Source organism: Paramormyrops kingsleyae, chromosome 5, assembly GCF_048594095.1.
Source record: "Paramormyrops kingsleyae isolate MSU_618 chromosome 5, PKINGS_0.4, whole genome shotgun sequence".
NCBI lineage: Eukaryota > Metazoa > Chordata > Actinopteri > Osteoglossiformes > Mormyridae > Paramormyrops > Paramormyrops kingsleyae.
Genome location: NC_132801.1, coordinates 35309553 through 35331050, shown reverse-complemented (window position 1 = coordinate 35331050; position 21498 = coordinate 35309553). Strand labels below are relative to the sequence as shown.

At 40.0% G+C, this 21498-nt stretch overlaps 2 protein-coding genes across 5 annotated transcripts in view; both read right to left on the bottom strand.

The window, feature by feature from the left end:
- Window positions 1-7956, bottom strand: part of LOC111858243 (voltage-gated potassium channel KCNC1-like) — a 59339-nt gene extending 51383 nt beyond the window's left edge. For all 3 annotated transcript variants that reach the window (XM_023839835.2, XM_023839836.2, XM_023839837.2), the window contains exon 1: window positions 7250-7956. In XM_023839835.2, coding sequence (XP_023695603.1) covers window positions 7250-7307 — 58 coding nt within the window. In that variant the 5' untranslated portion in view covers window positions 7308-7956. The remainder of the gene's footprint in view (window positions 1-7249) is intronic.
- A 3650-nt stretch (window positions 7957-11606) lies between these two features.
- lin7b (lin-7 homolog B (C. elegans)) lies at window positions 11607-21235 on the bottom strand. Of its 2 annotated transcripts, XM_072712662.1 has the most exons (7): window positions 21022-21228; window positions 20671-20782; window positions 19691-19809; window positions 18158-18229; window positions 17325-17534; window positions 16984-17147; window positions 11607-12127 (listed from the first exon to the last, which is right to left on the bottom strand). In XM_072712662.1, exons 2-7 carry the CDS (start codon window positions 20705-20707, stop codon window positions 12106-12108), a joined length of 624 nt encoding a protein of 207 aa, XP_072568763.1. In that variant the 5' UTR covers window positions 20708-20782; window positions 21022-21228; the 3' UTR covers window positions 11607-12105. The 2 variants fall into 2 exon arrangements, with proteins under 2 accessions (XP_072568763.1, XP_023695640.1); XM_023839872.2 differs by having other exon boundaries at window positions 20671-21235.
- Window positions 21236-21498: the final 263 nt, after the last annotated feature.

Here is a 21498-nt window from a genome sequence, read left to right as displayed (position 1 = left end):
TGTTTGGAAGCTTTTATGGCTTGTCACACATATGAAAAGTGTCTCCTTCATCCTTTCTCTCTCTCTCCCTCTGAACTGGTTTTCAGTCTCCCCCTCTCTCACGTTCCGCATTAGGGAATCGCATTTCACTGAACGAATCAACTCTCACTCCTTCTCTCGTCCTGTTCTGTCGTTTCACTCATTATTGCCTGCCTCATTTGATCTCCTTCCACCTGTCTCTCTGTCCGTCCGTCTGTCTTTCTCTTTATCCTTACACCGGTGGGTCTTTGTCCTCATTTTCTTTATTTATGATTTGCCTCTGTGCCTTTACCCTTGAGTTTGTCTATGCGCCATGTTTTTATGACTTAATCCTCATGCTTTATTTCCCCCCCCACAGTGTTATCAGCCCTCTTCTTCTGAACTTTGCTGTTCTTCTTCCTTCCCTTCCTGTGTCCCTTATGCGCTCCACTTTTTCATAAGCCGTTTTGCTTCTGTGTATTTATATGCACATATCTCCATTTCCTCATCGCCCCTTTCTCTCTTTTCATAAACAACCACCATCCTCTATAACGTCTTTTTTTCTTCTTTCATCCCTATAAAAAGGGTCTTGAGCAGCATTATACTCATTAAAGCATTTCAGCAGGACGTATTTGCTGTTTTGCAATGATCCATGAATTCCACGGTGTTTCACAATATATAAAGAAAATAGTGTATCTGAAGAATGGCGACTAATGAACACTGACTAAGGTAAGGTACACAGCTTACAGAAAAAGAGGTTAAGTTATATGGCTACATTGTTGTTGGGGCAATGTAGCATTGTCACTGAGAATAGGGACAGAATGATGAATTTGAACAATAGTTCTCATTTAATGTTTATTAAGTTGAGGATATATTTAAAAGCTAAAATAATGTCTTCAAATAAGTAGATTGCATTTCCTAGGGACCTCTAGAAGTTAAAATAATCTAAGGAAGAAACTACTAAGCATAACCTGAGTTGAGTCTATAGTGATAGATATACGCAAAAAAATGTACGTATAATAATGAAAACAAGACCGCGAGGGAATTATATGAAGGAAAATGTTTTGAACATAGCTAAAGCTGTATTTCTGTGCTCGTTACCTCTTAAAGTGTTAAATTGTGATGTACTACGGGTAACGTTTTAGGTCTAGTGGCAAAAATTGTTCCAATTTTTAGAGATTGCAGAACGTCATTCCAGTTACTCCAGCTACTTATTTAATCGTCCAATGTATAATATTTGTATCATTCTTTCATTGTTTATAAACATTATTGCCAGTATTTCTGTAATCATTTTTAAAGCTTAATGCCAAAAATGCTAGACGTTTCCACAATTTTGGCCACCAGTGTAGCCGATAATGCCCATTATATAGGCATCACAAGACACGTACAACCGACACCTATTTAAAAATATTCGATATGAATTGTATGACTCGTTAGTGAATAATCGTTTTAAGAATTTTACTCAAAACAATTGCTTAAGATTACATACTTATCACTCTAACTCACTGACTTGTTTAACTTTTGAACAGTGAAGTCGACGGAATTTTGCAGGAATGCTGGCAACACTGAGATTTAAAAAAAAAGAAATAATTCGCAAGCAAGTTTTGACTGGGTATGGTGGGTGGTCATGTAGGCTATGTTCAGCTATGTTAGTTTCAGTATGATGACTGGAAGCATTGATGGTTCTAGATTGTATGGTGCCCTGGGTGAACATCCCCCCCACCCCCACTCCCCCGCCGACAAAAACTGTGGATTTATCTCCCAGCCCCCAAAAATACCAATCGGCACTATCATTTTTATTAAAACATTTGGAACGATACAAATAGATAATAATAGATTTAAAACTGATTTTATTAATAGCATTAGTAATACTGTATAAAGTTATAGGCGCGTTATTTGATAGATTCCCCCGCGCTCAGGCTGCACCCCTAAACCTCCTCCCCGTCTCGTACTTCTGAGCAGCAGCCTGTCCAGTTTATAAACTAGATTCAAGCGCCCGCTCCGACAAAGTTAATTGACCCACACGGTGGGTGACCTGATACCATTGACGTGACGTGCAAATGAACAAAACAGATAGCGCAAATTAACAACTGAGTTTTTTTTGTGTGTGTGTGTGTGGGCGCCCCTTGCCTTCACCGGCAAGATGTGGCCTTGGCGGGCTGCCCATGCGGCCCAGTTACTAGAAGAATTGAATATTGTACATTTCATATACAGTTAATGCCATGAGCTTGTATATAACTCTGTTTTCAATTAATGATTTACAGGACATATTCAATTACTGTCGTCAATACTGTGATTGAATAATGGCAGAGAGGGGTAATAGAGGCAGTGTAAATAAAGGACTACAGAGGCAAAGAGGGCTAGTTTAAGAAAGGTGAATGGGATTGGAGGGAGAAAGAGCGATCTATGAGGCTTCATTTCATACTGGGTCAAACCAATGAACTGAACTGGAAACCTAAGGCAGACACTGGAAGATGACAACAATATCAGCTGTGCAACCGTTAGTACTGAAACCACCCAATGGCAATGGAGACAGACAGACAGAGGAAATGAGAGACTTTTTTAACATTAGGGAATTTAGGTAACTGTGAGGAAGGAAGTGGATGTGGAGAATGAGACAGTAATACAGTGGATTTACCTAGAAATTGACCAGTATTGGTCTGATTAGTAGGAAAAGGATCAAGGAAGGGGAGAACATTTGCAGAGGGGGATTTAGGTGTGAGACAAACCACTGCATATTTATAGGAGGGGGGGCAACTTTAAGGAAGAAAGTAACTCAAAGTCGTGGTGATGAATAAAAAGGAGTGAAAAGGGGGTGAGGCAATGGGGGGGTTACATAGCTGTGCAGGACCAGAGAAAGCTATGGGGCGTGGCGTTTCTGAGTGTATTGTACGCAAGCTCACCCTCTTTCATTTTTCCTTTTTTTGCCATTAAGGTGCCCCCCCCCCAAAAAAAAGAAAAAAAAAAACTCTCATGCACACACTACAGAGGAGACACCCACAGGACAAACATAAGTACTGCAGTCTGCCCCAGTCCACAGAGCTGCGCAGCCTGTCTGTCTTTGTGTCACAACGTCCACATTGACAGAGCTGCCCATGCCAGGTAAATCACTGGCCGGCTGAATTAACAACATTAGCCACCCGTCACTATAATGACCCACAATACTGACTAATGCAGCACATACACTGTATACTCCTTCTTTTCTCTAAATAGTATAATTTAGTCTTTAGAATTAAAAGGCTACGTGGTGTCCTTTTCAACTGTCCCCAATGCTAAACAGTACAAAGTCAGATTGAATAAAGACAATAAACCATCGAATATGTTAGAAGGGGTGGGGCACACTAAAATTACAAACTCGAATGACACAAAGTTATTAAAACTGTACTGAAAAGGGGCCGAGTTTGTCTAGATTTAATAATTCACCTCGTCCATCATGTGGAAATACAGGGTAAATGGAGAGGAAGAGAGATGCCTATCAGACAATGACTTAAACTTAGACAAATTTCTTCAGGTTGGGAAACTGAATTACTGTGGGGTAAACACAAGGGTGTAGGTCTGGTTTGAGTATAGGTAGGGACCAAATTAGCCCCCATCTCACAGTACTCCTAAACTCACAGACACAAACACACACTTTAAAATGGCTATTCATTGAATACCCAAAGATATTGAGAATTTCAACCCTATCAAAATAACTAGACAACAGAACTGCCAAAAAACTGTTTAGTCAAAAAATAGGTTTTCAAAATACATATATCCTCCTGAGACCCAAGGAAGAAAGTGTCCTTAAATTTTAGGTTTTATGTTTTTGGAGGAAATAAGACATCTTACAATTTAGATTTTTTCAAATTTATTTTTATTTTTAATTTCAACAACAGGAATAAATATGTTTCCTTACATCAGTGAAAAGATAGATGCAAAAACAAAATGTCCACTACAATGGACATAAATGAATAGGTGGGGTCTCATGAGGATATTGTAAAAATGTACAACAACAAAATTATCGAAGTCGTAAAATCCCGACAAATTAGCTACATAATTTGCTGCTAGTGAAGTGAATGTTAAATGTAGAAGAAAAGTAAGCTTGCTTGTCACCATATGCTCAGCACACTGCATGATCACAAAAGATTAACTACTGAAACTGTGGCAAGTGAACAAACTGTACCAAATGTAATCATCTAAAATTCTCGTGTTGTGCGCTGATGTTCAACAAATCAAACCATACTGGTGTTCACTCACTGCATGCTCCCAGTCACCACTGAGTGTCACAAACCTCGAGCGAACCTACACATACGTCTCAATTTTTTAGTTTCCTTCCCTCTTCTCCATGAAATTTAAAGACAATGCACTAGTGAGACAGATGAGGAAGGAAACTAAACACTATTGGCATGTACCCTTCATTTCACACAACAAATGTGTGCAGAAGGAAACATTTTGCATTTAATTTTACTCTGAGGAGCTTCATGTGGAAAAGTTTGGAGCTAAAAATACTGGTAGGGACAGTTCAGTACTGCCACAATATTGATAAGGACATGTTCATCCCTACCATCCATACCCAAATCTATGCTCTTGGTTGAACAGGGCATTAGCTGTGAATTGGAGACATAGCAGTTTATCAAGCTGCTGCTGCAGTTATACCAAACATTTCCTACACGCCGTCCAGAAGCTCAATAAGTCACGTGCACCTTCTCAGCTGCCTCTGTTCAGGGGGCTCCCACTTGAGGAGGAAGATGAGCACACCAAATATTTGTTTATTTTTAACTTAACAGACACTTTTATCCAAAACAATGTATGATTCAGCCGGTCCTTGACTCTATATTTTACCTCATATTTTACCTCAGCTACCACCTTTTTAATAAAAACATTTAGCGATTTGTATATTTGTCTCCTATTTTTGTATACATTTCGTACCCCCGGTCGGCAAATTTTATCGTGGGGACCTCCCCTCCAGTCAGCAATTTTAAGGTGGGGACCACTCTCTGCTAGCAAATTTAATTGTGGGGGACACTGTGATGGTGTTCTGTATTTTTTTCTGGGGGCTGAGCTATCAAAGGATTAAATCGTAGAATCGCCCATAGGTCAGCCAGTCCCTACAGAAATTGAGGTTTAGGGCCTCGTCCAAGGGTACAATGACGGCACCACTCTGCCAACCACAGGATGTGAACTGATGACCTTCTGATCATAAGCACAAGTCCCAACCCACAGAGACACACACAGTTCCCAGTCAGCTATAGCAGAAACACCTCATTTTTGGATGGGGAGACGAATGGCCTCCAGTATATCCAGCAGTGCCCCATTTAAATGGCTAAAGGGAGTTAGCTGTTCAATCAGAGCTCTAACAATGTGAAACCTGGGTGATCCAGGGGCACTGATGAGTACCACATTCAAAGACCCCCACATTCCAGAATGCTGAGGCCAGACGAGACAACAGAGGCTCGTAGACACACAGTCCAGATGGATAAAAAGCTGAGAGTGAAGCACACTGAATATAATTATAAGGAGAGAAGCAATTTGAGTGGTATCATATCAGTGAGAAGCTTCAGGGACCTGCATAGGCTTTTCATATCTAGAGCTGACAGTATTCTTAGCTTTAACCCCTATACAGCTCACCGTCCTTCTTGGTTCTTTCATTAGAATCCTAATTAGCAAAACTGGCCATTATGGTTAATCACAACCTCTTTATAGTTCTCTATTAAATGTATAGGGAATACAGAAAAAGGCAAAGATTTCGAGAGATATTATTTTGTGGTGGCAGGTAAGCGTCTGAGCAATGAAGGCTGGCTGCACACAGGAAAGATAAGAGTATGACAGTGAGAAAAGGAGTTCGATATGAGCGAAAAGGCAGACAGCGTGCACAGGCAGGGCAGCTGATGGGCAGAAAGGCAGAGTCAGTCTAAACAAAGGGATACGAAGGCTGGCTGAAAAAGCAGAGGGGTTAAAGGACTCTGTAGAGGAGGTCGATGTGAACCCAAGTTCTGTGCAATATCTGCACGAATATTAATGTCAAGCACAGTATATAGTTACAGGTGTCATGGTATAAGTTTAGAAAATATCAACAGCATGTGCGTGTTAGGGTGTGTTAGGCACATATAGACACCATTCCAAAGGTTTGTTTATGTCTGTTTGATAGGGAAATCGATAGGGACTTTCCGTGTCCTGGAATGAAATTAGTTTTTTTCCAGGACAGCTGACCAAAATCTGGGATGGTGCCAGAAAATCCTGGGCAGGTGGCCACACTCGTATGTAGAAATGGCTAATGAGCAGCTACGTAACATTTAACGTGCTGAATATGTCATTATTGTAATCTATCCACACATATGAACATTAGAAACTGTGTGCAAATACATTTGAGAGAACATTATATAAATAATCAGGACTGAGCATGTATGCAACAGGGAATTAACCTCCACTATTATCAAAGGAGAGAACTTTCGAGTCAGGACCATGTTATTGAGCATACCGAAGGATGCAGATTAAGAAAATATTAAAATATTTAAACGGTTTAATAGTTACAGTTTAAATACTGATGATGCGATCAGGCACAGAGTACCATGCGACTGAGACTGGGTTGCTGACACATTCGTATTGGCCACATAATTGGAAACCTCCCCGCAACAACACACACAGCTAGCTGATTTTAAGTTCAGCATTAAGCAGTAGCTCCTTTAATCACACTTTTATTTTTAGCGTCATTTTTTCATCCCTACTACAGCAGAAACAAACTTCGGTCTCGTCCTTTAACTATACGGTCCGGTTCCCTTTCATTTGGCTTACTGCTGTCCACCGCAACATTTCCACTATGATGTACCAAGCCTTTATCATGGATAGACTAGTGGGGATTTGAGTAAATTACAGTGCTGTGTGCATGACAGCCTACCGTGCAACATAATAGCGCAACATATAGAAGAACTTACATTTCGAAATGGTCTGCTAAATATATAAAATAACTTAAGTTAGTATTGCAATTATGTACACCTTTAAGTTTACAAATTAAGAATAACATTGTGTTGATTCTCTTTATTAGGGATAAGGATGAAAAGGGAATACAAGTACGCAGGCCACACAAAAATAAACGCATACAAACTAGAAGAACATAAAGTTATAGAAAAACGAAACAAATAATTTGAGGAGTGGCTTTGATGCACGTGTAGGATCCACATTTATTCCGACAGAGGGACACAACAGGTTTGTTTGACCACCTGTACACCAACGAGCCACTTCACAAGACACACACATACACCTATTGAATACTTACTTGCTTTGGGTCGAGCTCGGTTCGTGTACAATGTGTGTGTATGCCGGCACACGCACATCAGCACACAAACGCTAACAAAAGGTTGCTTTTTTTTGGTTTGTGCGATCGAAGGGACTATATTTTCCAGTTTTTTCTTCGCTCTCTGCAGTACGCGTCTCTTTTCCGAGACAGCAGGAATAAAACCCAGTAAGATCTAAGCAAGATGTTACAACAGTAACGGAGATTGCGACGTTTTTAAAGCCGTGCACAGCTTGTCTATAGTAGCGGCAATAATAATTTTGCTTCTTTTTACTGTAGCCACCGGCGGCTGTATCCCTCTATCTGAAATACTGCGAATCTTTATGAGAAAAAAGTGCATCTCCCTCCCAATCACTGCACATGTTCATTCCTCTAAAAATATTTTCTCTGCCACCCTCAAATCAAACCAAAGCGGCATGAACAGAGTCTATAGCCACTCTTTTTGCGCCTTTCCAACGGGTGCACACGTTTCTGTTTGTTTTCGCTCTCTCTCTTCTTATGAGAGCATCCCTTCTTCTTTATCTTCTTATTTATAGAGTCCAAATTAACGATACTATGTATGGCACTGAGACTATTTTGATAGTGTATATTGCAAAAGTACACGCAACAAGCACGCCCGTGTCTATATGCTAACTGAAGCCCAAATTAGATTTTGATGAAATATCGCATATACAGCGCATCTTGCTGTTCGCCTGTCGCCTTTAGATGTGTATTAAATGGGATTCCCGTGCGATCGGTTGCCAATGTAGTGCAGAGATTCTCTCTCTTTTGCTTTAAAGGTAAAGTTGTCACTTGCCGAATTCCCTCCTCCCCTATCCCCCGCCTTGTGTCTGATTTATTTTAATTTTGCTAGATACTAACACGAATCATGTTTCCGTTCATATAAAAATTCGAATTGAGTCCATTTATTTTTACAAGCACGTTTTCATAAAAAGAATAGTTACATCCTACTAATCCAATCATTTGCAACACCTCCTGCTTGCCTTCATGTTAGTTTGATTTGAGATATTCGTGTTACAAGTCGGTTGTAAAAAAAGTAGGATTTGTATTGATTTATTGGCTGATCAAATTAGTCAGCGCATCCGTAACAACCGCCATCTAAGGATGCCGTCTGTTTTTCTTTGTTCTACTCTTTGTGCGTTTCATTATCATGCCAGTTTTAGTCAAATGACAGGTCAAAATTGTCATTTACCAAGTCTTCCTGTATGTCCAAAATATGTATGTCTTATGACTTGCCTTATATGAAATGATGTTCATGGCACATTGAAATTCACGCAGTCAGCTGTCATGAGTTCTGTAAAAGCTAAAACATTTTAATTTTGTTTATTGATGACTATAAGTAATACGTCTTAAGTAATACCTGTGGTATAGTTGTCATCTTGATGATAAAAAATACTGGAACTTTCTGTTGTTTTCTTAATGGTAAAGTGTTATTAATAAAAACCAAATGTACTTCTATACATCGATTATGCTTTTTTGCTTGGTTGTTCAGTTATTGTGTAAATGATTTCCATTGTATTCTTCTGAATTTCGGTGCACAATGTGCATTTATGCTGTAAATTATCATTAGATAATCAGATGTGAATGTGCTTAAAGGTGATTGCAACCATTGTGGAAACTGGTGACATTTAAATATTAAAATGACAGCCGCAGGCTCATTGTGTTTCTCTCAGTTGTGCCTGTTTTAACAGAAACGCGGCAACATTTCTTTCTTTCTTTCTTTCTATCTATATCTATCCATCCATCCATCCATCCATCCATCCATCCATATCTAATCTAATTTAATCTAATCCGTCCTTGTCCACCTCAGAGTGTTTTTCCTGTGGGACTCCCAGTAAGGTCTGTCTCGAACCCCACTCTAGTGGCTTTCACTTGATCGTGATTCGGCACAGCTGCAGCTAACAGGGCCTCCATCCTCTGCCATGGGAGATCCGCAGCTGGAACTAATTTGTAAGCACACTGGGTACTCAGGTGGAACAATCACTATGAATACTTCATGGTACACTATGAATCTTCACTATGAACCGTATTGAATATTCAGTATTGAAGTTTGCAGTGATTTAAAGGAGGACAGAAAACCTGTCATAATCTAACACAAGGAATACACACAAATAATACACAAATAAAACTTTAATTGCTTTTCAAAAATGGCTTTTTAAAATCCATTTCAGTATTCCTCCTTCAACATTAAACCTCAGTGTTAAAGGGCTGTGAGCCTTGCATTGGTCTCTCTTCCTTCCCTCCTGTCCCTCCTACACACATGGTCCCATCCTTTGGTCCTCCACCCCCCCGACTCACCACTCAACGCCAGCAGTGAGCTGAAGCGCCACCCAGTGGCCACTCAGCTAGAGAGGCTGGCCAGCCCCGAACATTCTCTGTTACACCTTCTCCACGTCAAACCGATTGTTCTGTTGTTGTACGGTACCTTTTGGCTCTGCTATGGTGTTCATCCGGAGGTCAGGGAGTACAAATAGCTGCAAGTCACACTTCCCTAAGCGATAAGAATATCTGAACTATCTAAAAATAAGTCCTCTGATCAATTCATGCATAATACTGAAGGTAAAATCCATTATATCCGCCATATACATCACAAACTGACAGGGGGCCAGAAACTCCTTTTGGAGACTGTCAAGAAGAATGCCAAAAGAAATATAACACAGGAAATTATATTCTGGGGAAAAGTATATACTAATTTTAACCATGATAAAACCATTATGTGTTAAAACAATCACTGTACTCTAAAATTTAGTAATGTAGCATGAATTGCTTTGACATTTTTACGTTCTGGAAAAAAATAGTTGAATTTAGCAGCAAACTACATAGAAATCACATTATGGCTATGTCACAGCAGGGCTTTGGCAGCAATTAAAGTCCAGACAAAAGACTCCTGCTATCCTATTGTAAGCTGGACATACATTGACTTTTAATGAAGGAACACTGCTGATGTAGACTGCAGAACATATCAGTAATTAGGAGCATTACATGCATGTTTAACTTCCGACACCCCGTCCCTAAATTCCATAGTTGGCATATTCAAAATATCAGCTTTGAAGGAACTTTACCTATAAACAAGGCAGAAGTAAAGCATGTTCTGATACTGGTGGCGTGGCGGCTCAGTGGGTGGCGCTGTTGCCTCATACCTCCGTGGCTGTGTGGGGTCTGCATGTCCTTCCCGCATTGTGTGGGTTTCCTTCAGGTTTCATCCCATAGTCCAGCAACATGCAGTTAGGCTAATTGGTGCCTCTCAATTGCCAATAAAGTATAATTGTGTAAGTGTGCATGTGACCTGTGATGGAACATGGAGGCAATAGTCTTACCTTATGCCGTCTGTTGCCTGGGATTGGTCCAATATACCCTCCATTGCCTGGGATTGGCCCCATATGCCCTCCGTTACTTGGGATTGGCCCCATATGCCCTTCATTGGCTGGGATTGGCCCCATATCCCCTTCGTTGCCTGGGATTGGCCCCATATGACCTCCGTTGCTTGGGATTGGCCCCATATGCCCTTCATTGCCTGGGATTGGCCCCATATGACCTCCGTTGCTTGGGATTGGCCCCATATGCACTTCGTTGCCTGGGATTGGCTCCATATGTCCTTCGTTGCCTGGGACTGGCCTCAAGCCCCCCCTCCATGACCCTGACCCACATAAGAGGTCAGAATATGGAAAGACATTTGTCTGGGACAAGGTTGGGGGGAGCCTGGAGCACAACCCATGCAGCACTGGGCAAAAGGCAGTGAAAGCCCCTGGCTGAGGTGCCAGTGAGTTTGGTAAGACCTACATGCAGACAAACACCTCACGGCCTAGGGATGCCAGCTCACCCAAGCACATATTTTTGGACTGGAGAAGCAAAGAGGAACAGCCAAAGGAAACCATTGCAGGGAAACGCGCCAAGAGGAAACCAAACCCCAGCCCTGCTGGCGCGAGACCACTGTGCCACCTTCAGTCTATTTATATATAACTTAATATATATATATATATATCTATAAATAAAAATATATTTACTTTCATCCAATGATCGAGCCCCTGCTGCTGCCCACAACCTGAGTAAAGAAAACACCGCTTTGGTCACTTAACCAAGGTGACCTAAATCAACGTGTTACTTCACTGTAATGCTATTTCCAAGTGGCTTTATTATGCCTGGACTGTAAATAACATCAATACTTCAAGAAGCAGGGGCAGGAAGGAGCAGAGGAATTAGGTATTAACAACTGACCAGAATGACAATGCATTTCAACATTCCCCAGGTGATAACATCCCCTGTTCATGTTCCCTGAATAACCCACATCAACACGCAGGAAACAAGGGTACGAGAAGACAGCAACAAAGATATTTAAAGATCATTTTTAAAATATTTTACGTTTATTTTCTTTTTTATATAAATGAATTTAAATAAATAGATACATACATACGTACAGTTACGGTAACCGACACGCCTCTTGAGACTCCGATTTGGTTTATGCATTAATGTCAATCACTGAGGTACACAGTGCATTTGAGAGTACTCTGAATACACATAGATCAATGGTCCAATAAAATATTTTTTTAAAAATAATAATTAAAAGCACTTTACATTAAAAGTCACTAATGCAGGAATGAGGTGATTCACACTTGGCTGACGATGCATCTATTCTGGTTGGAGCAGCACACCGAAGAGTATTCTGAGGTTTCATACGAGTTTTTCTATACAGCGTTCGCTATCACGCAGCTCAGCTGATTGATTATACATAGGAGTTAGCTAGATCTAAAAGGGAATTTCAATTTTCCACTTGATTTTCTGTCAGACCTTGGGCCCATGTGACTGAAGGAGCTGACCAGCTCATGGCATACAGGACTAAACTATCCCCGAGACTCCAAGGACCTGCAAGATAGAGAAACAGGGCATCATAAATGGCGTCTGTCAATACATTTCCTTAATAATGTGAAGGAAACTGGTATATTAAAAGAGCAAAGCGATGACTGTGACATTTTGCTAATGACCTCAGCTTGCACTCAGTTTTGGTGTCAGCAGCACTCTGGCAGTTTAGCATACAGACTTGGACGCATCACACTGCAGTTAACACCGGTCCCTCAAGCTGCTCAAAAAACAGGTAAAATGATGAGTTCTTTTCTGTGTAACTGCAGGACTTCGCCTTGCTCCTCACCCAAACACTCATGTGGCTGAAATCCCAAGAAAACACCGTTTAAATCTGAAGCTCCATCTGAAGTCTCTATCTATCTGCTTATTGTGATTATCACGGTATGATTAAAATGTTCTGAAAATGTTCAAAAAGTACTGATACAGAAAACTGCAATAATTTCACCAAGTTTTATATTGAAAACCACAAATATAATTAGCGGCACTACACACGTTTTGTTTGCATAAACATTCAAATAATAACATAGCCAATACCCATGCAAACATATGATAACTATATAATCTCATAAGACTTCAACTATTTTCTGAAGACAAATACAATACAATCCTAATATCAGAAATTGGCATTTTAACTAGTTTAAATTCCAACTCCTATTGAAATAATGAGAAAAAACACGAATAATTTGAATCTCACTAGCTGAAAATCATGAGAAATGACTTCATGATAACCTCTAGAAATTAATTAAAGATTAAACAGCTTGCCATACACCACTGACGTGTAGTGCTCATACAACAGGAGGTGACACTGAAAGCTTGAGTTTACATTATTGACAAACTGTTAGCAAGTTCGACAGACAAACCACGACATTCCTAAATTTCAGTATTGAGCTAAAGTATTCATGTATTGAGCTAAAAGTTAACTTACCTGCATTCAGTATAAAGTAGTGGATGGTGGTCACAAAGATTTAAAACTAAAATACGACCACACTTAGTCCTCTTAAAAGGCTGAAACTATAGATGCTGTAACTGCCTTCTGTCATGTTTTTGCTGACACAAAACAAACCCACTTTGCATGCTGTGCCTGTGTGCTTGGGTCTGGGAGACAGTTGCTACCTTTGATTGAATCTGGAGAACTTGTTCAAAGCCCAGTAATCAACCATGGGTATAATGATAATAAAAAATTGAAATGGTAATACTAAGTGTCAGGAATTTTACTGTGAAACCAGCAACCATTTCATCCCTAGTACAAAGTAAAGATCAATTTGAAGGCCAGATTAAATAGTAAAATAAAAGCATGTCGTGAGCCGTATGAAACTGTCTCATGGGCCGGATGTGGCCTGCAGGCTGGTAGATTGAGACCCCTGGTTTAAATTGACTAGACTGGGTGACTTGGGGTCATTGAAGGCTTGTGTTTCTCCCCTTAAACAGGAAAGACACCTAACATAATGCACTAGACATCTAACAAAAGCTTTTGACATGGGTTTAAAACTGACAACAGTTTAAAACTTTATTAACACACACAGCCTGGTAATCGATACAGATCATGCTTAAGTTCCCACAGTGCTAAAGTTATGCATGGAACTGAAAACAGGGACTAATATTAAATTTAATGGCAATAATCGTGCCACTAAAAATAAATTTATTAAGGTACAATGCAATTTCCTGCATAAGGCAATTAATTGTAGCCTTTAGAAGCACTGTGTGAGCCTGTATTAGATAAGGAATACGAAATGGACGGATGGATGGACAGATGGATGCATACATGCTGCTCCAAAACTCCCAGACTCCATAACAGCAGGTACTTTTGTTCTGTACAACTTTGGAGAATCGCCTAATTAAAAAAAAAAAATCGAGTACAAAATGCATTTTATTCCAAAAAATACTGTTATTATTAAAAACATAAGCAAATCAGCTATCCCTAGCTAATGATGAAGAGCCAGTGTGCACCATTAACAAAAAAAGTACTAAAAGGCAATACTCATTTCTTCAGTTAAATTAAGAAGGCTTCTTAATAAAAAATTAATATAAGCAAATCACACTGCTGTCACAGGATATTACTTTTGTTTCATGAGATGTCAATTCATGTGGCAAATGTCTCTGTAGAATACAGGGAAAACAGGATGTCAGAGAACACACTCAAAATCACACATTATGGGCAATCAGAGAAAAAAAATCAGAAAACCACATTTAAGACCATGGGAGGGGGAGGAAACCAGAATCCCCAAGGGGACGCACCACAAACACAGCAAGATCACAAGGCCCCCTCAGCCCTGCAACTATGAGCCTACATTGCTAACCACTAAGCCACCATATCTGTGTATTTTGAAACACCTTACTTTTAATGGGTGTCTAGTTTGTGTGCAGTCTGTAATTGTTATTATTGTACATACATATCAGGAATAAATCATTTTTATTCCCCTCTTGGCATTGATGTAACTGAACTATCGATTTTACAGTTAATGTACACACCACTAATTGATATTATACTAATATAAGAATAATAATTTTGTCATTAAATTATAAAGTATGCCATTAACTTTAATATTAGCCCCAAAACTATTTTCTATTTAATTTCGCACCACCTTGCAGCCCAGCACTGATTATTTGTGAATTGGTTGCTTAGTGAAAATAAATTTGTGGTTTACTATAAAACTTCATGTAAATGAAACAACTGTGTGAATAAAGTGTGAATGAAACAAGTCTTTGACCACACTGGCATCCGCAGTGTATGTATGATGTCAGAGCAATATGACAGGGGCCGGTGGCCATTCAAGGGCCTGCAGGTATGTACACAAAAAAAACTGCAATGATGCACTCTGCAGTCCCTCTAGTGCCATCCTTGGCTGTGGGCATCTCCACTTTGCTACCAGCATTTTGTGAGCACTGACTCCTACACCATCAATAAGTCAGCTTCTGTGACATAGTTCCACACTTAAGTCTCTGATTCATTGCAGTCAACAGTGCAAAGTGATTCTGTACATGCATCACCTTGATTTAAAATCTGCTAAACACAAGCAGGCTTTTAAAAACCATATCTTTCCATATGTATCTGCAGTAAAAATAAAGTCTCAATCTAAACAGTAAACACATAGCACAATAAAATATATTGAAGTTATTGCCATGCAGTACCCATTGCAAAGCATTCCAGAAGGCTACATTCCAAAAGACATAAAAGGGAGTACAGTGGTCATTGGAGAATTCAATTTGACTAAACTATTAATGTTTACTGGTCACCATTATAACAGGATGGCAGTAAAGTATATTAAAATAAAGAAGTATTAAACTGTCCTCGTACTGTCCTTTCTTGAACATTTATTTAAGGTTTATAAAGGCGGTGGTGTAGAGCTTGGGGGGTTAGGGTACTGTGCATGTGGCAAGAAGGTCACCGGTTCACATTTTATGGTCAACAGAGTGATGTTACTCTTGGGACCTTGAGCAAGGCCCCTACCCCCCCCCCCCCCCACTGCTTGAAGGACTGGCCGACCCTGTTTACTCAAACAAGGAAATGTCACTTTGGATAAAAGTGCTAAAAAAAAATCTACGTTATATGGCACTTTCTGGTCCTCCTAACAAATAATCCCAGTGGTGCATATCCAATATGGCCAGTTTTTACTTATATTGTTTGATATGGGGGAAAATTCTTCATTATACATTGCTTTAATGCATTTCATGACTTTAGAACTTGGTCATCTTGTAACCTTCTTGAAAGGAACTTAATGGGTGTGTTGGTGTTTAGTTGGTGGTTTTTGTATTTTGGCCAAACTGAGTTATTCAGTTAAGTAAAAGTTCAGTGAACTGTCTAAGAGTTAAACAGTTTTTCTACACACGTGTTTGCATTTAGACAAGTGCCATACAATTAAAAAAAAAGTTCATACTTAATGTTTTAAATACACAGCTCCAGCTCTTACACAATGAAATTATTGTAACAAGTCTGAAAACAGGATTCCCAGTCAATTTATCCTGACTAGCACTCACATAAAAAGTTAAAAAAAAATTTTTTAAATACATATTAATATGAAATCGTTTTTTTCGATTACTGCTAAATGCTAGCTATCCATCAGTGAGCATATTATACTAGCCTATTTCTAGAGGCAAATAATGACTTTCCCACAAATATTTATGACTTTATGCTAAAAGAGCATCCAAACGTTTCAGCTTTAAAAATATAACAGCCAGACCATAACAATCTGTTGTGTACAAATTATTTTTTTTGTAACACGCAAGCTGGTTTTGGATGCCTGACTTTCAACATAACCGGAAAAGAAGATGGAAGGAGATGATCCTTACTAAGCACTACACACCGATCAAGCAATTATTGAATCCTGTGATCCTGTGTGTAAAAACATTCCCATGGGATCATACCACGCATGTAATAAAGTGATCTATTAACGCAGTGCTGGGAACCGCAAGGACGCTCGGCAATGGGAAGTCTGAACGTCTTAAGGCCCAAAGCACACGCCAAAGGGAATAACTCTCTCTACAGAAACCACTTCTTCTCTAATCTGTCTGAAACACCTCATTGGAATTCCAGCCCTTACTTCCTTACACTGTAACACAATCCTTACTGGCTGCCTACCTGCAAGACAGGGCAGGAACGTGTTGGGCAAGCTGACCAATCAGGCAAGCTGACCAATCAGACCATTCTGGGCTCATCAGGGGTGGGGTTTAACGCTCTCACAGAACATTTCAGACAGAGTTATAGACAGAGTGACGAGAGATGTACAGTATGAGGAGAAATAATGTGTTTTTGGAACACTAACGCATGTAAATCTATTCTAGCAGAATACAAAAATAAAACTATGAACCCTGAAAATGACTTTAATAGGGCCCCTTTAACTTGCCACTTATTAGATACTGACGTGTAGCTGGTGTGCTGTTGGCGTCTGCGAGCGCTCCTCATCTTTTCGAACCGGGCCTCCATCTCCTCCAGCACCTTCGGAGTATAGCGCACCACCAGCTTCACTGAACCCTGGGCAGCCTTCAACAGCTCCACTGCTTTCTCGTGGTGCTCGCCCTCGACACTCTGCAAACATACAAGTTACCACAGGAGGGCGCCACCGTGTACACGGGGAGGCCAACACTGTTCCAAACACTTTCTCAGTCATATAGTTAATTCAACAACATTTCATACTAAAAGTCTTAAGCAGTTGTTATGACAGGTTCACACGGGATGTTTCACAATAAGCAAGTTGTCTCTCACCACCCCGTTGACGGACAGGAGCTGGTCACCCCTTTTGAGTCCCCCCTGCCGGTCTGCGACTCCCCCAGGGATGACTCTAGAGATGTAGATTGGAGAGTTCTGTTCTTTACCCCCCATTATGTTGAACCCAAGTCCCTCTTCAGTTTTGGGCAGCTCCACGACCCGGGGATGGGCGTGCCCTTCGCTGGCCGCAAAAGCTGCTACGGTGGCCTGTTGGAAGAGAGGCTTGCGTCAATATGGTCGCTTCAGAAGCCACGGGGACCACAAGGTTCACGCTGCTTTGATGTAGCTATTGGTTGTCTTTCTGCTCACTCACATGTAACTCTATTATATTTACATAATATATGTACTGTGCATTATAATTAATAAAACTACATTTTTTAGCTTACATTAAATAAACAAAAGTTTCAAAAGCCTCCACTGAGCAAAGTTGAAATTAGCTGAAAAGTAATGCTGAGACACAATTAATTGCATGCTGCTGCACCTGGAAGATTGTGGGTTTGAGTCCCACCCAGGTTTTGTGTATGGAGTTTGCATATTATTTCTGTAGGTTTCCTATTCAAACTTGGGTTTCCTTCAATACTCCAGATGCATCCAATTAGACTCCCTGGCATCTAGAAAGTGCTTATAGTGTATGACTGCATATGCCAAGTGATGGGCACGCGTCCTGTCTAGGGTGCTCCCCTGGGAAAGGTTCCAGACTCGAAAAGGTTCCAGACTCAAACACTAGATAAGGAAAATGCGTATATTGCGTATACTCTCTTCATACTGGGATGACAGTTACAAAGCAACATCATTGCAGAGTAAGCAGTTAACACAGTGTTACTGGACACCTTGGCAGTAGCTTGGGCTCGGACTTCAGGTCCTCCTGCAATGTCTAGGGTGTCATACAGCTGCTCATAAACCTGCAGGGGAAAAAAAACACAGTGTCCAGCTCTCAATAAAGTATAAACACAGAATAAACTGAAAAGACATTACAGTCATTGTGAGCAGGCAGACACCCAACCCAAACGCAATGCCACAGCACACAGATATTTCACAGACCAGTGTTACTGCATTTAAGTTAATTTACTGGGCAGACGCTTTTGTCCAAAGTGACGTACAAGCAAGGCAGATAGGATCTTTATGCATGGAATGTACTAACAATAAAACAATGATCTGGCGCTTTGCTTTGCAATCTTTTGTTTCTTCACAGCTCTCAGATACCAGTGCGATGCTGTGCATGACAATTGTTAAAATATACTACGTTTCTAGAGTTTGTGGTGCATCCTGGTAATTTTATCTGTAGACTATGGAAAATGGGATGAGATGCACTGAATGTACAGAATGATTTCATACAAACATTACCAGATATTCAAGATTTACAAACAATATTTTTTTCATTAATTGCACTAGGGATGCACCAATTACATTTTTTGATCATCGTTTTTAGCCTCTTTGGAAAATGATGGATCAGTGGGTTAATTATGATTCAAAAACATGTTACTCTAAAACCTCTAAAACAGTGGTTCATAAATGTTTTATATCACATACCACCTCAAGACAGTATTATATTCTCTGCACATCACCATCAGGCTAACGTCATTGAGCCTGATCGATAATGGGTAAGCACTTCTGTTATTTTCACTGTACGACGTTTATGGTTTGACATTTCCTCTCTCCATGTTAGTTTGGTGCCTGTTTTGTTGTTCTAAAGTGTTGCTGTTCGTGGCAATTCTGTCATACTCTTTGTTATGTCTAGTTAAATTAGATAACAGTATTATAATAGTGTTGAATGAATCTGATTTCATACTTCCCTTTGACAGTTGATAGGTTAGTAGAGCACAGTTCGCAGTCCACTATGCTTTGGATTTCGTTGTTACCTTTGAAGTATTTCCACACTACAGATATTTTCTCCCATTTATTTTTTCTCGTTAATGATATCGATGATACAGTATTGTGTAATATCGGTTACAGGCACATTGTCGCGTGGGTGAGCACGAGGACACAAGCATGGTATGGGTGCCTCCCTAAATTGTTTTTAAATAGATTCTGTTCAATAGTTATACATCGATAGATGCTCTAATATACTGCAGAATACAATGTATAATACCTATTCATGTTTTTTCATGCAAATCCAAAATCATTTTTGAACATTAATAAAATATTTGATTTGGTCCTAATAATGGCCACAGAAATTAGACCTAATTTGTACATAATTCTGGCACAGGAACAATTAGATTTGGCAGTTAATATTCAAGAAGCTGAAAAATAAACTTACATTACTGTCACACTGTGATTGACAATGAAATTAACAGCAGTATATACTGGATGAGAACTCATCTTGGCAACACAGAAAGCAGAAGGTGAAGGAGCACAGCAGGTACCTCTCTAATAGCAGCACAGAACTTGCTCTGCAGCACTCTCTGGAGGGCCTGCAGCTTGGGAGGGGGCAGCTCCCCACTCCTCTGCAGTCTGTCCAGCAGCTCGATCACTCTGCACACATCTTACCAGAAGACAATACTTTAAATGTAAACAAAGTTCCTTAACACTTTAACCTCAAGATTATATTAGAACATGATTTTGAATTTATTTTACTTGCTATACTTAAAGAAAACAAAACAATGTGGCTATTATGACCTACGAATAACCCTAAAATGTTTAAACACCTAAACTAACTTCCTTTATTCGTCGATATGTAACGGTTACTGTGTTGTGGTTGTATAGTGCTTCCTGTCCACTGTAGTTGCGGCTATTTCTTGCACCAATTGCAAAATTATCCAATATAAAATGTTTTATATCAAGCTATCAACTTGATTATGCTTAATAATCAAAAATGCAGACCAACAAAGTAATATCGGAAAATTTTCGTTATTGTTACTGGTTTGACATACCAGAGTCTTAAATAATAAGCTAGCTAGATTTCTAAAGCGACTAACGAGCCACAAGTGGAGGACGACGTTAGCTAGACTTGGTCAACTAGGGGGGAAAAAAATGATGCTGCGCGAGCCGCCCCGCGCCTGCAGCATCCCTGCATCTTATAAACAGCGAAGCGGTGTGGCTCGTGACGGCCAGGCGTCAGCATCGTCACGCCGCCTCAAACGCGGCAGGTCTTACAGCGAGGCCGAAGACGCGGCGTTGCTAAGCAAGCAGCCCCAAACCGCAGACACCCCGAACGGCGCCAGGCGTAGAGCGCTGCCGCTCTTACACCTGCTTTAAGTCGAGAACGCCACCGAAATCGTACGCCACACATCTCTGATCAGATCATAACCACGAAATCATTAATGCGTCAGAACCGTTGCAAATTCATGATACAACCATAGACAAGAGTTTATCCCGTACTTCTCCCCAAAATGAATCCACCTACCTCTTTCTAAACCAAGAGACTCTGGCATTGCCGCCATGTTTATTTTTCCCTCGTACAGGAAAACGCTGACATCACCACCAAGCCTCCGAGATTGTGGATCACGCCCAGAGGTCTTTTCCAATTAGAGACAGCGAAACCCGACAGGCAGAAATACAAAATTTCATTTCACTTCATTCACTATTACATGACGCATTTCCCCCAAAACTCTAACAACTGATTTTTGAAATAATATAACATAGGAGTATCAAAATGAACCGGATGCACTATTACGAAAACACATAAAACACAGCATCCAAAGGCAACCCGGCTGAGTTTGAAATAATATTAATTGAATGTTAAACTGTGCATCACTTAGCAGTATGGACACTTCTGTCTTAACACTGTGTTTTAGGAGAACTGTTAGCCCCATAACGAACGCGAGCCAATTTTCAGATTAGTTTTAAAATTTTAGATCTTGCGTGCGAAATTACGGGACATTTAATTCAGCGACTTCATATTGTAAGTTACAATACTTTCCCCAACTACCGTTACTGCGTTTACATGATTCAAATTTGTATATCGCAGGCTGTTCAATGAGGGACATTATTAAAGATGAGACAGACCCTTAAAATTACACTTTATTCCCATATCTGTGCTGACATTAGTTGATAACGCTCGAAATAAGAAAAAAAAAAATCAAGGAAAACTGGTAAATTGAAGGATACCGTGGGGGAGGGATTACATTTCACAAAGATCCTACAGTTAACCGATTTCCGGTTATAAAGTTCTTAAAAAATAATCACCTCCACAATATAAGGTAGAAATCAGTAGTACGTTTAAACATATTAA

Excerpts from the sequence above, each read along its gene's own strand:
- lin7b (XM_023839872.2), bottom strand. The coding sequence starts at position 20,707 with ATGGCGGCAATGCCAGAGTCTCTTGGTTTAGAAAGAG. Across the intron at positions 18,230-19,690 it reads TCTGTGCTGCTATTAGAGAG|GTTTATGAGCAGCTGTATGA; the intron begins GTACCTGCTGTG and ends TTTCCCCTGCAG. Across the intron at positions 12,128-16,983 it reads CAACAGCACACCAGCTACAC|GTCCTTGGAGTCTCGGGGAT; the intron begins GTCAGTATCTAA and ends TCTATCTTGCAG.